The 15057-nt window shown below is 34.6% G+C and overlaps 1 protein-coding gene across 2 annotated transcripts in view; it reads left to right on the forward strand.

Moving 5' to 3' along the window:
• The window catches only part of LOC138702847 (activating signal cointegrator 1 complex subunit 3-like), a 64617-nt gene that overhangs the window by 16498 nt on the left and 33062 nt on the right, over positions 1 to 15057 (forward strand). For both annotated transcript variants that reach the window (XM_069830194.1, XM_069830195.1), the window contains exons 10-16: positions 475 to 686; positions 1828 to 1933; positions 3734 to 3967; positions 6156 to 6360; positions 8000 to 8136; positions 10940 to 11116; positions 12649 to 12872. In XM_069830194.1, the coding sequence (XP_069686295.1) occupies positions 475 to 686; positions 1828 to 1933; positions 3734 to 3967; positions 6156 to 6360; positions 8000 to 8136; positions 10940 to 11116; positions 12649 to 12872 (1295 nt within the window). The remainder of the gene's footprint in view (positions 1 to 474; positions 687 to 1827; positions 1934 to 3733; positions 3968 to 6155; positions 6361 to 7999; positions 8137 to 10939; positions 11117 to 12648; positions 12873 to 15057) is intronic.

Raw genomic sequence — 15057 nt, forward strand, 5'->3', positions numbered from 1 at the left:
TGGGTTAAGTTAAGCCGTTCAGAGCAGAAGTGGTGTAAATCAAAATTGGATAATGGGGTTTAAAGTAAAAATTCTGTAAAATACAGCGCAAAGTAGCAATTAATATGTCCTTTGTGCTATCTATTGACTATTAATAGTTTAAATAAATTGAATATTAATTGCTACTTTTTGCTGTATTTCACATTGCCTATTTTTACACTACTTCTGCTCTGAATAGCTCATGTGCTGAGCTTCTGTGCAATACTTCACGAACTAATCTGGGGATAAATCTTCGCACAAAAATGACCCATGTAAATTCCGGATAGGGACGTAACTTTATTTGTTTAGACATTTCATTGAAATTCCTGCCTTGTAAAAGTATATGATGGACTTTTTTCTAAACTTGTAACTTTCTTGTCAGGTATTATGAACATTGCTTTGATTAGATTTTAGTAGCAAGACTAAAATATTACTTTCAATGTTATCTTTTGTTAGGTGGTAGTGTTTGTTAATTCCGATATGGAGGCTGTTAATACAGCACAGATGATTAAAAATGAAACATTGAGAATTGCACAATCATTTGTTCTGCCAAAGGACGTAAAGAATAAAATGTTGAAGTTAATGGATGGAAATACAGAGGAAGACTACAAACAATTGTGCCTGAGTGGTTACCTCGTGCTTCATTCAGGAATGCCACCTAAGTTGAGGTAAGAAGTGTGGAATAGTGTAGTATTTCTCTGTGATATGTGTGTACAGGGAGTGGATGTAAAAATCATTCTTAGTTATTAATGTTAGCACAACACTTTTTAAACTTCAGAGCTTGAGAACTCCATTCATATGATATGCATTTTGCCAGATCACTTAACACAGTATTTTGTATTTAATACAAAATAAATAAATCTTTTCATATATTTGTAAGTTATTTATTTTTCACATTACGAATTATTGCAAACATAAGCATAGTTTGCAAACTTTGCAAAGAATTGGCTTTGTTAAGAATAAGAAAGTTATAATTACAATATTTTTATGAAAATTAAGATACATTTATTGATGGGATTGCATTGTATTTTTATTATATTTTTCATAATGAATTGACAAATCAAATTTTAGCTTTAAACTCGCTTACAGACCTCTGACTATTACTTCTTAGACCCCTAGGGGTCCGCGGACTAAAGTTGAAGAATTACTGTGTTAGCATGTGATAGTAGTTCAGGAACATCTTCACAATTTGTTGAGTGGTCATTATGTACTTATTACATGTAAACATTTATGTACATGCATCTAGAATGAGTGACATTTAAGATATGAGAATTTCTGTGTATGCATACAGAGAGAGATTGTGTGCGTTTTTTTTTTTTTATTTAATGTGGGATTGTTCGTTTTATTTTACTGAAATAAAGTGCAGTGAGCATATAGACAAGATGGTATTCAACACTGCTAAAAAAAAGCTGGTAAGATTCTTGTGTATGGGGAATGCAGAAAAATGCAATGCTACCTTGTGATTACATTACTGTTCACTTGCTTTTAATGCATTGTACAGATGTTAAATTATTTACGCCTGAATTGAACAAAATAACATCATCACTTTCAATTGTTATTGTTATTACAGTAAACAAAATAACATCACCATCACTTTCAATTGTCATTGTTATTACAGTAAACAAAATAACATCACCATCATTTTCAGTTGTTGTTATTATTACAGTAAACAAAATAACATCATCACTTTCTGTTCTGATATGTAGTCAACCTTTGAAGTCAGTTTAAATCTTGATGATACTGTTAACGAAATACAAAGGAATGAAAGCAGCTTGTTTTACAGAAAGATTTGCTTTTTCCTTTCAATAGGAACTTCGTGAGGAAGACATTTAAGAAGGGATTGTCGAAGTTCATTGTTGCAACATCACAGCTTGCTGGCATGCTCCCGAACCGTGTCAAGACAGTCATCATCAAAGTAAGTTCTACAAGACGTGTAATACACCTGGTTTTTTGTTTTAAAAGCTGTTTCTTGAGGTTTCATCACAATGTAGTATATACAGTCACGAAGCTTGGGTTGTTGAGGGTACTAGGAACAATAGATTGTGCCAGAATATTTCGCATTGACTGTGATGAGGCGATAGTAGCGATCCTAGTGGTTAGCAACTATCTATGAATGCATATTCCCTATGTATTGAGCTTCGCGACTGTACAGTATATACTAGACTGTGATTTCACTGTTTCAGAATCAACTTAACGTGCAAGATGCATATACATGGTGAACTGTAAGTAATGTTATTAATTTCAGGGGGTTATTCTTTGAGATATTTCAAACATAAAAAGTTTAATACAATTTTGCTCGTTTTTGCTTCCTTTTCGAGATAAAAATTGTTTTGTTTCATAGCGTGTTTTGGGAAAGCTATTGATTTAATTCCCTGTATGCTCAGTCAATTTAAGAGACAGTGTATTTTGATAAGAAACGATTGAAAAAATTTCAGTTTTGTCCTTTAACTTGCAGAAATTTGATTAGAACAAATGTAACACTGAAAAATACCTTTGCAAAACGAAAAGCTACATTAGTTTAGATCAAATTTCTACACATTATTATTATTATTATTATTATTATTATTATTATTATTATTATTATTATTAGAATAAATAGATGTATACCGTCAGCAGAAAATTAATTTCTTATTATTTAATCATATTTCCCTTTATTTGGAAATGTTTAGTCAGAAGAACTTGAAAAAACTGCTTTGCAGTGCAAAAAGGAGGCAGTTCCACCCCTTCTAAGAACTGTATGGAACAAACGTGACAGACCAGTGTTTGTAAGATTTTTTTTAATAAAATTTTTGCAATTTTATTTTAAATATGTGCAAAATACTAAAAAGGTGCTTTTCAGGTACAAACATAACTTTTTAGTCTTTTATAGGAATTTATGGTTCATTTAGGCATGTTAGGTTTTACAGAATTTTAATAGGGGGATCCTATGTACATGAAACATAGAGAGACCCGAATAACGTACGTCTAGTCCACACCTGTGGAGCAGCGGTTAGCGCGTCTGGCCGCAAAACCAGGTGGCCCGGGTTCGATTCCCGGTAGGGGCAAGTTACTTGGTTGAGGTTTTTTCCGGGGTTTTCTCTCAATCCAATATGAGCAAATGCTGGATAACTTTCGGTGCTGGACCCCGGACTCATTTCACTGACATTATCACCTTCATATCATTCAGACGCTAAATAATCTGAGCTGTTGATAAAGCATCGTAAAATAACCTACTAAAAAAAAACATACGTCTAGGATGCACGGTAGCAAACAAAATAGGTATGGAACTAGAAATCCATTCCCTAATTATAACACAATCTTATAAATTTAAAAAATATACTTCCTTTCATTTATTCAGTTTTTATTTTATTTCTCCTGAAAAGTTTTAAAAATAGAGCTGTCTTCTCCTTTTTGCACCAATTGTTGGTGGGCTGCTATTGTGATCTGTTGATGATGCACGTATGGTGACATTAGGTGTGCTTGATTTTAAAAATGGTGGTGAAAAAAATCAATGTTACAGTTTCCATTTTGTAACTAATGTATCAGTTTAAGTTCTAACTGTTTTTTATGACATATTTATTTGAATGAAACTTTGAGATTAGTTTTTTTATCTTTGCACTTATTATTTCGTTCAGACTTTAATTGAAGTTCTCACATGCTAGAAACTTTTTAATACACTATGATTAATGCTTCCTGTATTTGGAAGTATCTTTATTATTTCTTTATGATTATACAGGAAACTGATGTGTACTGCGAAGACACTGGGTTGTATAATGACGTGGGGATGTCAACTCTTACTAGCATGCTGAAAGTGGCTACGTTTCCTTTCATCAAGAACTGGAAGACCTGTCCATCCAAAGTGTTTATTATTTCTGGTGATAAATTTGATCTGTATGTGAAAATGCTCCAGAATCAGTGTGCAGTGGAGAGCAGGTTGTTAGACCACTTGCCAGATTCCTTAATTGCAGAGGTAGAGTATGTAGTTAAGGCTGTAGCAAACACGAAACAACCACGAACATAAGGTAGAGCCTTCAGTGACCAGTCATGAACAGAAATGCATTCTCTAGAGTCTAGATGAGGCATGGAAAATAAGTGGGGAGGTATAGATAATCGAGTTCACTTCCTGCATAATATTTGGAACATACATATTTTTGTGTACATCAGTGGTTAACTGCATGAACTTGACTTCTCTTCCATTTAGGGGTGTGCAAAACTAAAGCGGCATGCAAATGCATTACATATTTCAAATAAGGTACAATATGTAATATAGGTATTCGTATCATCATTGTGGCTTTGCACTCATTATAAAATATCAAGGCGTCAACATTCTGAGAAGTCAGAGTCAGCCAGGAAGTCAGCGAAATTAATTTGGGCATGGAAAGTCAAGGATATTGCTCTAATTCTGGAAAAGTCAGGGAAATTTCCCCAATGATGGGAGACTTGAAAGGAAAATTTTACACTCTAAACTGCCATAACCCAGGTTATAATAGCAATTTTGTTAGGTGTGTGATGTAAGTGAATTTGTAAGGTCACTTTGACTTGAATGCATTTGTACTTTTGCTTCAGTTATGCTTTCCCCTTTCGTGGGTACTCACCTTGTCGTGGTGAGGGGGCTTAAACTTGTTGTTTAAGCTAACAAGTAACAAAGAGGTACCCACATAAGCTGCATTAGCACCAACACAGTCCCACTATATTTTTCACTGTTTATATTCATGGAGTCCCTCAGTGTAAAATTCTCCGGAGGTAAAATAGTCCCTCAGTCAGATCTCCGGGTAGGGTCTGCACTGAGAGATGCCAAGAATCATACTAAAGTACTTATTACCGATCAAAATACCCCTCATTTCTCGTGAAAAACAACAACTGAATAGACTACAGTGGACTATAGTGGACTTTATGTTGTCAGCAAACAGCTGGATACATTAAGAAGATTGATTGATTCAGTTATGCTTTAATTTTTAGTTTGTTTCAGGTTTTCATTGTTAAAGTTTAAGAAGCAATACCTTATGGCTAAACAGTGTATTTTTTTTCTTTTTCAATTATTTTATTTCTAATCTCTTCAGTAATGTCTACTCTTAAAATCAGAGTCAAAACTTTTGGGATGACATAGTATAAGTGTTTTCTATCATGTTTTAACACTTTCCTGAAAAAAAAAGTTACTTACAGTGTTATTCTTGGCAGCCATTCAACTTTTGTTGTGTTGGTTTTTAATAAAAGAAATTGTTTTGTAATTTGAATGAAGTTTGTAATAGTACATTATGCAATGAGCCTATAATGGTAGTAATTAAGACGTGAGTATGTTTATGAAACAAGCGCAAGCGAGTTTCATAATTTTCATACGAGCGTCTTAATTACCATTATAGGCAAGTTTCATACGACTTTTTATGCTCGACCATTTTCCTAACTTGATATTATTCATAAGTATTCATGTTATTGTTATGTGAGTGAGGAACGGAACTGACCTTGTGCAATAGCCTACCTCATAAATTGTGAGATGTGCACAGACGCGAAAGTATTGATTTTTTCCGAGAAACAAAGTCGACGACCTTGATATAATCTAGAGAGTAATATAAACATTAATCTTGATATAACCTTGAAATTGAATTCGACATTGAAAAATGAGATGACAAATTGAATTTATTTGAATATTACTTAAAATTAACGCTAATTATTATAGTAACAGAACATAATCTTCTGCGACAGTATTGGATTTCCAGCCTCCGTGACGTTTCGCTAGTTGTCTTTCGATTGCAAATCCGAGAATAATCGATACTTGCGCTTTCATATTGCTACAATGGCGTATTCTGATTGGTTGAAGAACTGAACTTTAATGAAATACTTTAATAAGGTCCATTAAAGGGCTGCTACCAGGTGTATAATTACTATATTTCGGCATGGTCGAGCATAAAATAAATTAAAAAGAAATGATAGCCAGGAAGTGGAGAGAGCTAGGTCAGCTATGCAGCTATGAAGACTGAGTTTCCTTACTTTCTTTTTCTTGGGGGGGGGGGGGGGGGAAGAAAAAAAAATTCCCCAGAGTAGAGAGCTTAACATTCTTCATTCGGGTTACTGATTGGTCAGGGAAAAGCCGGGGTTTTTTTTAACAATTAAGCTACAAATATGTATTATCAATTTTATCTTTCTTTTTATGTTACTTTCAGATCATCTTTGGCAATGTTTCAAGAATGAAGGATTGTGAGGACTGGTTTCATCACACCTATCTGTATCACAGATTGAAGAACAAAGTTGTTGAATTGCAAACTTGTTCAGAGTTGAAAAAAGAAATGCTGGTTTTCAAAGCACTGCAAGCGTTAGAAGAGGCTGGAATGATCCGTTTCTTACGAGAAGGGAATTTGACAGTCACAGGTAGGAACTTTCTTAGAAATTATGAATTATAGAAGGTGTTGGTTTATATAATTTGTGATTTGTTGCAAGGACTGTGAAATGACTAACGTGCAGAAATGATTTAACATTAATGGTATGCCATTTGAAACATCATTAGCGTATTAGCTAGAGTGTTGACTTTCTACGTCGGAAATCTTGATCCAGGTGTTCTCAGTGTAGTTTGTGTTGGACAAGCACAGCTTGGAAGTACTTCCGTTTTCTCTGCCTTCATTACATTGTCTTCATAATCCACAGTCACCATTCACTGACGCACAAAAAGTGAAAAATATTGCACATATATTTTCACATTGTTTTCCTGAAGTGTTTGTAAATGTTTTGACATTGGTACGAATATCTGAGGAAAGCTGCTGTAACACTATGTTTATCCCCCCCCCCCCCCAATAAAAGATGTAGGTCATCCCATATTATTTGCAGATGACACAAGTATAGTAATTACAGCCAATAACTCCAACACATTCCAATCTTCAACAGAGGAAATTCTCTTCAAAATATGTGACTGGTTCTCAGTCAATAAATTAGTATTAAATTGTAACAAAACTAACATAATTCAATTTAAATCCTGTCCAAATTCAACGTCGCAAATTTCTAGCGCAATAATTAATAATAGATCCCTATTAGAAACAACAACAACCAAATTTCTTGGCTTAAAAATCGATAATGTGTTAAATTGAAAAATCATATTAAAGAAATTACCCCCAAACTAAATTCAGCTTGTTTTGCTATTAAATCTATGCAAAAGATAGTAAATATCAATACCTTAAAAACAATATACTTTGCATACTTCCACTCGGTAATGAGTTTTGGAATAATATTCTGGGGAAATTCCACAGATAGTAACAATATATTCCTATTACAAAAAGAGTGATTAGAATAATAGTAGGTGCCAAATCTAGGGAATCGTGTAGGACTATTTAAAAAAAAACTACAAATAATGCCCATGGCTTGTCAGTATATCTTTTCATTAATAATCTTCCTCGTATGTAATCGTGAAAACTTTGTAACTAATTTAACAGTTCATAGCATAAATACACGTCAAAAAAATGACTTTCATACTCCATCGGCAAGTATATCATGCTATCAAAAAGGAGTGCGTTATATGGCAGTAAAAATTTTTAATAGCCTCCCTATCGATATAAAAATGAAACTCAAAACATAAGATTATTTAGGACCAAATTAAAGAAGTGCCTAATTTCTCATGCCTGCTATTCTGTAGGTGAATTCATGACATTCAATAACACTTCATGAAATTGATACTAAAACTTTGTGTTGTACTAGTAGACTATATCGTAAATCTCGTCTGTATATATTTCATCTAGACTGTGACTATAAATTAAGACTTTATAATAGTATTAAGTTTTTTGACTTGTTCCATATTCTAGCTGTAAGCATGTATGAATACCATGGAATGTCAATAAATACAATACAATACAATACAATCCCAACAAAAATTCCACTTGGACTTGCTGGGTTTCAACTCGGATGGAAGCTAATGCTCGTAGCTGTTAGCTAACATTGTACTGTAGTGCTGACGTCTGTTTATGAGTGGTTTTTGCGTTGTGGCTTTGTGAAGTTGCTATTCATTTCCTGTGTTTTTGTTTAGAGCTGGGATATATCGCAAATAGCTACTGTGTCTCTCATTCAACAATGAAATTCCTTGGCAGTTATGCGAAAAATGTGCTCAGTCTAAACAGTATTGTTGATGTCCTCTCCAGAGCTCCGTTGTTTTCACACATTCAGGTGTGTTGATTAGTACTTTATAATTGTTAGAATAATACTCTTTGTGATTTTTGTGCTTTCTGTTAAAAAAGTATTCAGTTTTCTGAGAGGTGGTGGTATTCATCAAAACAAGAAAATAAAGTCTAATAAACATGGGTCCTAAAATGTTGTACAAACCAAAGACTTCGAAATTGTATTGTAAGAATAGCATATCTTTTAATGTGAAATCTTTGCTTGTTTTTTATTGGTTATACTTACTTACAAATGGCTTTTAAGGAACCTGAAAGTTCATTGCCGCCCTCACATAAGCCTGCCATCAGTCCCTATCCTATGCAAGATTAATCCAGTCTCTATCATCATATTCCACCTCCCTCAAATCCATTTTAATATCCTCCCATCTATGTCTCGGCATCCCTAAAGGTCTTTTTCCCTCCGGTCTTCCAACTAACACTCTATATGCATTTCTGGATTCGCCCATACGTGCTATATGCCCTGCCCATCTCAAACATCTGGATTTAATGTTCCTAATTATGTCAGGTGAAGAATACAATGCGTGCAGTTCTGTGTTTTGTAACTTTCTCCATTCTCCTGTAACTTCAAACACCCTTAACCTATGTTCCTCTCTCAGAGTGAGAGTCCAAGTTTCACAACCATAAAGAACAACCGGTGATATAACTGTTTTATAAATTCTAACTTTCAGGTTTTTTGACAGCAGACTGGATGATAAAAGCTTCTCAACCGAATAATAACAGGCATTTCCCATATTTATTCTGCGTTTAATTTCCTCCCGAGTGTCATTGGTTTATGGTTATATGATTTTATTGGTTATACTGTATCATATCGGATATACAGTAAACAAAAGGGTAACAAGGTGTGATTACCTAAGATGTAGGATACAAGGACGCATTACAGTGAATAGAAATCACTTAGAGCATCTTCTGTGATACTGATGAAGTACTCAAATCTTGGAAGATATTAATTTTAGGATCCTTGTTTATTAGACATTTTTTTTTCTGCTATTGATGAATGTTACCACGTCTCAGAAATAATTGAATGCTTCTTTTTAACATCCTGTATACTTATCTTTCGTGTATTGTGTTATCTGTAAATATCTTGAATTTCATGTGTTTTATCTTGTATTATGTTAATGTCTCTTGCATTTCCTGTTGCTCATGACATAATAAAGATTGATTGATTCAATGATTGATTGATTGGAATAGTATGGTAATTGTGTGTGTAGGTTACTTGCTTAAGTGGATTTATTAATATTGTGTGCCTACATATAAAGTTTAAATTACAAAATTGCGAAATAGTTGATGAAATAAAATAAAAAATAGCCAAAAAAAGTACCGAAATCATTAAAAGAAGTGACTATACTGAGGATCATGTAAGAGTAATTCCTAAGGGCCGTATTCATAGACATTTTTAGCGCGGGCTTTCAGTGGATGATCAGCGTTTTTCGTGTTCATAAACCAGTGTTGGCGATAGGATATGATTTGAATTCTGTACAAGTAACCAGTGGATAGCCGGGGCTAGGTTAGTACGGTCGTAGCGCGTGCTGCGAAATGTCTATGAATACCACCCTAAAAGACTAATTTGGCTGTCTCTTCAATGTTGCCAACTAATACTATATATCACTAGAAGAGGATAAAATCACACAATGTCATGTACTATAATAATAATAATAATAATAATAATAATAATAATAATATAGTATTAACAATAACGATGTCTTGCTTATTCATCTTTATGTTGGGGAGGTGTTTTCTAAAAGGTTCAATAATTTGTGAAAGAGTATATTTTTCTTCTGAACCTCTCGCACATTATGTTAGTAGTTAGTAGATTAGTGTATGATCTAATATTAAAATGTATTTTGATTGACAACATGAAATTTATTGCTTTGACTAAACAGTTTATGAATCACGAGACCTAACCTAAAAATGTATTTTGTTTGATCACGTGAAATGATTAGTATGAATTCTGAAAACGAATGCCACTTTGAAATGTATTCTTTAGAATATTTACTCCATTATTGTAATAAAAGTGTAAACACGAAAGAAATTAATTAAAATGTGAAATGGCATTTCTATCGATTACTCATAGGCATTAATCACACGAAATACGTTACATTTATTTACACTTAGCCTACCTGACTCTAATCTTGAAATTGTAACCACAACACAAAGCAACACATACAATAACTATTATGTATTAATATTAATACTGATATTAATTAATTATTAGTATGTTCAAATTTCACTAGCTTCCAGTAATGGGCTCAGAAATCTAGAACAATTTGAATTTTCAGAATTTAAACTAGTGACAACTTACGTCACTGCTGCCAACATAACAGTTATAAAATCACTACCAGTTGTAGTATTTCTCAGTACCGAAATTCGAAACGAAGTTGACAAAAGAAAATTCAACCTGCAAACTAGAAAATCACCATAATCCACTAGCTTATGTAGTAATGGGGGAAATATGGTTAGGTTTCACCCTTAGGGTATTAAGTAAGCTGACCCGGATTATATGTGGGAAAAATTTCGCCTAAAAGAGATGTGTTTACTCATTAACATTCAAAACTGTGTAGAAGAGTACTCTTTGGTTAGGATGTGGCAAGTCTGATAAAAATACATTTTTTTAAAATAGTTCTTACACTTTGTTAACAACCAAGTTGGTAGGTACTTTCCAAACATGCCTCATATCAAGTGTTCTGCTTCTCTGTTCTTTCATATCACGCAGATTTAGGTGACATTTGTAGTACCATATTGTTTCAGTTCTTACAGCTTTTTCCAATTATCTGTTTTGTTGATTACCACGCCAGGTGAAGGAATCCCAGAGAGAAGAACTAGAAGATTTGAAGATAAAGTATTGTAAATGTACTTCACAAAGTGGGAAAGAGTCAAGTAGCTGGAAAGTGAGTGTTCTGGTACAGACTCATCTGTCAAATGGCGCCGTCCTGGATAGTGAGCTGAAGTGTGAGCAGACATTTGTTGTGAAGGTAATGTTGCTTATTTCCTGTAATAATTCACTATAATTGAAAAGATAATGTAAACTTTCACAAATTCGTCCTCATTAATAAATTTCCCACTGTTAACTGTTATTTCTATATACATGTCATTTTTAACTGTTATTTCTATATACACGTCAGTTTTAAGCTGTACAATGGCATGGAGCTTATATGAGGTGTGATCATTAAATTTCGAGACTTGTCTGCTGTGGGCGAAGGGATCCTTCAACTCCTTCAGATAGCCCCACAACCAATAATGAGCTGACTTAATATCTGGCGATCTTGCAGGCCAAGTTACAGGAAAGTGCCTTCTGATAACATGATCACCAGAACAATCAGAAACAAGCGAACTTGTCATGGTGATGGAAAAAGTGTAATTTCTTGTGTAATAAGCCAGTGCCAGAATTTTTAAGGTTATGTAAAAAAGTGTGTGTGTGTGTGTGTGTGTGTGTGTGAGTTTGTGTGTGTGCGTGCGTGTCTTTTTTTTTTTTTTTCACAGTGAAGTCATTCTCCTTCTATTGTGTAAAAAGTATAAGAAGCTGATTCAAGTTATCTGTTACTTTTGAGAAACCTAATATTTGCTGTTAGTTTTCAGTAGCATGCATAAAACCATACAGCTTAAGGCTGGTTCACAATAAACCAGGAGCGAGAACCAGAATGAAAACGAGAAGCAGAGGACATGAATATGAAAATTTTTGATTCACAATAAACCGAGAACGTAGATGACTATGCATATTGATATGCATGTCAATAATGATATGTAAAGTGGATATTACTCATTCTGATGTTATTTGTGTATAATTGACCAATGACGTTCTCTCATGAGTACAAGGCAGCCAACATAAACACAGGTTAACCAACTTCGAAATTCGAACTGAAACATTTCATTAGGTACAGTACTATAAATATGCCCATGCATCTTTATTATCACAACCTATTTTAAGTCTACCATAACGTAAAATAATTAGAGAAGAAACATTTGTAATAGAACAAAAATGAACACAACAGTAGTTATTGAATTGAAGCATGAATATGTAGTGTGTAATACAACCAATACAGTAATAAAATATGATTCACTTACAATCGGTGTTCAGAGACGCAGCTATTGAAAGCCACATATTCTCCTTCATTTTCTCATCTTTATACGAGACGCGCCGCTTATCGTAAACGTGAGGATTTTCCTCAACACTCAATATTAGAATCTCATCAAATAAAACTTGCTCCATGATGCACAGCACAGAACAAAATAATGCATAGGTTATGTCACGGTCTTCTTGCTACAAAATATACGACGGCAAAATAGCTTTTAGATGGCAATGGAATGAATCTAGTGGGCTGTGATCGGAAACGTGAATGCCAAAGTTGAAACTTGGCCAACTCTCCGTTCCCGATCCCGGGCTCCGGCAAGCTTTTCGTTAATTGTGAATGCTCACATTTAAATGTACACATTTTACCGTTTTCGTTCTGATTCTCGTTTCCGGTTTATTGTGAACCAGCCTTTACTCTTTTATTTTTGGTTTCAGGAAATGACAAAATTGGCGAGAGTCATGTTTGAGATTTGTCTCAGCAAAAAGAATGCCTTGATGATTGACAGATGCTTGCAAGTTGTGAAGATGGTAGAGAAAGGTGTTTGGAGTGTTTGTGGAGATGAAGGTGCAGAACTGCCCAACCTTCAGCTTGAATCGTACCTCCAGCCAATCTCCAGGACTTTGTTCCAAGTTGTGGTCTATGTAACACCCATGTTCCTGTGAGTGTCAAACAGTAATCCTGGCTTTGTCTACACTTGCTTGTGTCACATTGTTGTTTTTCTTTATCTTTTTTTTCTCCATGCCTCTGGGCCATACTTAACCATTCCATTTAGTAAATACTTGAAATTCATAAATCATTGATAGGTAAACACTTCTCTCCCTTCTACACTAGAATGAATGAATGAATGTTCATAGCAGTGTAACTTAATGGTGCTGACAGGAGACCCTACATTGATTTTTTTAAATGTTCTTTGATTTCCTGGCTCTCAGAGATAGCTCTCTGTAAAACTGGAATTCATCACATGGGTGTCTTGCTGTCGCTGAAAAATACATAAATAAAAGTATGAGATAATGTAATGTGATGATTCATGACTGTGGTTACGTAATTTTCTCCCCCCCCCTCCTCTCTCTATCTCTCTCAAATATCTAAGAAGGACTCCGTAAAACAATGAAAAAATAAAATACATTGAAGTCACTAAATAAAACTACTGTAATTCGTGAAAAAAAGTCGTTATTGATATTTAAACATGTGAATCGTGAAGAAAAAGTTTTAAACTTGAAAATTACTTTTAAAAAATTGATAATAAAACACTGGTTCCCCTGCAGGCTTCTCCTTGAGTAATAAGGCCAGTTACACACCAGATGGAGAAATTTATCACGTGAATACCAAAAACATTAAGTTTGTGTTCATTTGCACACTATGATAGGCTGTTTGGCTGTCAAATTATCAAAATACATTTCTTAGTCTTCGTTGCGTACTGTTACTAAAAATGTGGTAAATATTTTTTACTCATTTCTTCTTATTATGCTAGTGTATAACGAACCGAAGTATTGTGCATGCATGACACACAGATTCCCATTTTTCATTGCTGACCAGCCATGCTTCTCACATTATGAAACACGAAAGACAAACACATTTTCATACTTATTTTGAATGTTTCATTGTCGAAAATAAAATAATAGGATTTCATTACCGATGAATGTACAGTTTAGCAATGTTAATAAAAAAAATCGCGTGTAAAAAAATGTAAAGGTATCCCCATAACATGCCATGAAGGCACTTGGGGGGCATGGTGGTAGAGCCCCATGCTTTCCATGACCTCGGCACTAGAATGAGGTGGTGTGGTCTTCACCACGCTCTGGCTGCCTTTTACACCCAGGAAAGACCCGGTACTCAATTTTATAGGAGGCTGAGTGAACCTCGGGGCCATTCTGAAAGTTTAGCAACGAGAAAAAATCTTGTCACCACCTGGGATCGAACCCCGGACCTTCCAGTCCGTAGCCAGCTGCTCTACCAACTGAGCTACCCGGCAGCACAAAAAATTGCCAAGTTCTGAAAAAATGGGAAAAAACGAATAAAATTCGCGACAAATCGCGATCGTAAAATGTGCCTCCAGAACGAGTCTCATTCATATCTATAAAAATGTTAACACCGACTCAATTGACAGAAATTCGTGAAAAAATAATTTGTGAAAATTGGATGTCCCTATACATATTCACTCCCTGTCCCTCACAAACACACACTCTATCTCTCTGATAAACACACATAATCTCTGCCTCTTCCAAACGCTTAATTTTATTCAGTTTATTCCTTTCTCTTACTTTTTTTCACTTCCTCTCTTACTCTGAGTTTCTCGTATTCTTTCCATTCCCTTGTTATCATTTTGTCATTCTCTCTTACTCTCACCAGCTTTCACACTTTCTCTCATTTTATCTCTAATACTGTAATCTGTCTCTCTCATCCTTTCTCTCATTTTTCCTCTCAGTCTCTTTCTTCATTCTCTCTCTTACTCTTTCTCCGATTCTCGTCTCTTTATCCCTCTTACATTAACTCCAGGTATTCTTATAGTTGAATATTCTCCATTTTGGTACAGAAGAAATTGTCATGTAATGGTTTCCTGTTTACTTCATGATTGTGAATTATGAATAAAGTATACTGGGTGTTCAGTTCAAAGTGTGTCATGGCTCACTGTATGTCGTCATGTGGCTAGTCTATGAGCCTAGAGAATTCAATCTCCCTACACTTCTGCAGAGGTGTATTACCTATGTGCCAGAGAAGTTGCCTAGAAAGTACGGCGTTCATTCTGAAGAGTACTTACCGATATATACGGTGACGCCGGTAGTGGCAGGAATGTGAACTGTTTCGAAACATGTACTGACGTGAGTTTTTTCTTATTATCGAGA

The sequence above is a fragment of the Periplaneta americana genome, chromosome 7 (assembly GCF_040183065.1).
Source record: "Periplaneta americana isolate PAMFEO1 chromosome 7, P.americana_PAMFEO1_priV1, whole genome shotgun sequence".
NCBI lineage: Eukaryota > Metazoa > Arthropoda > Insecta > Blattodea > Blattidae > Periplaneta > Periplaneta americana.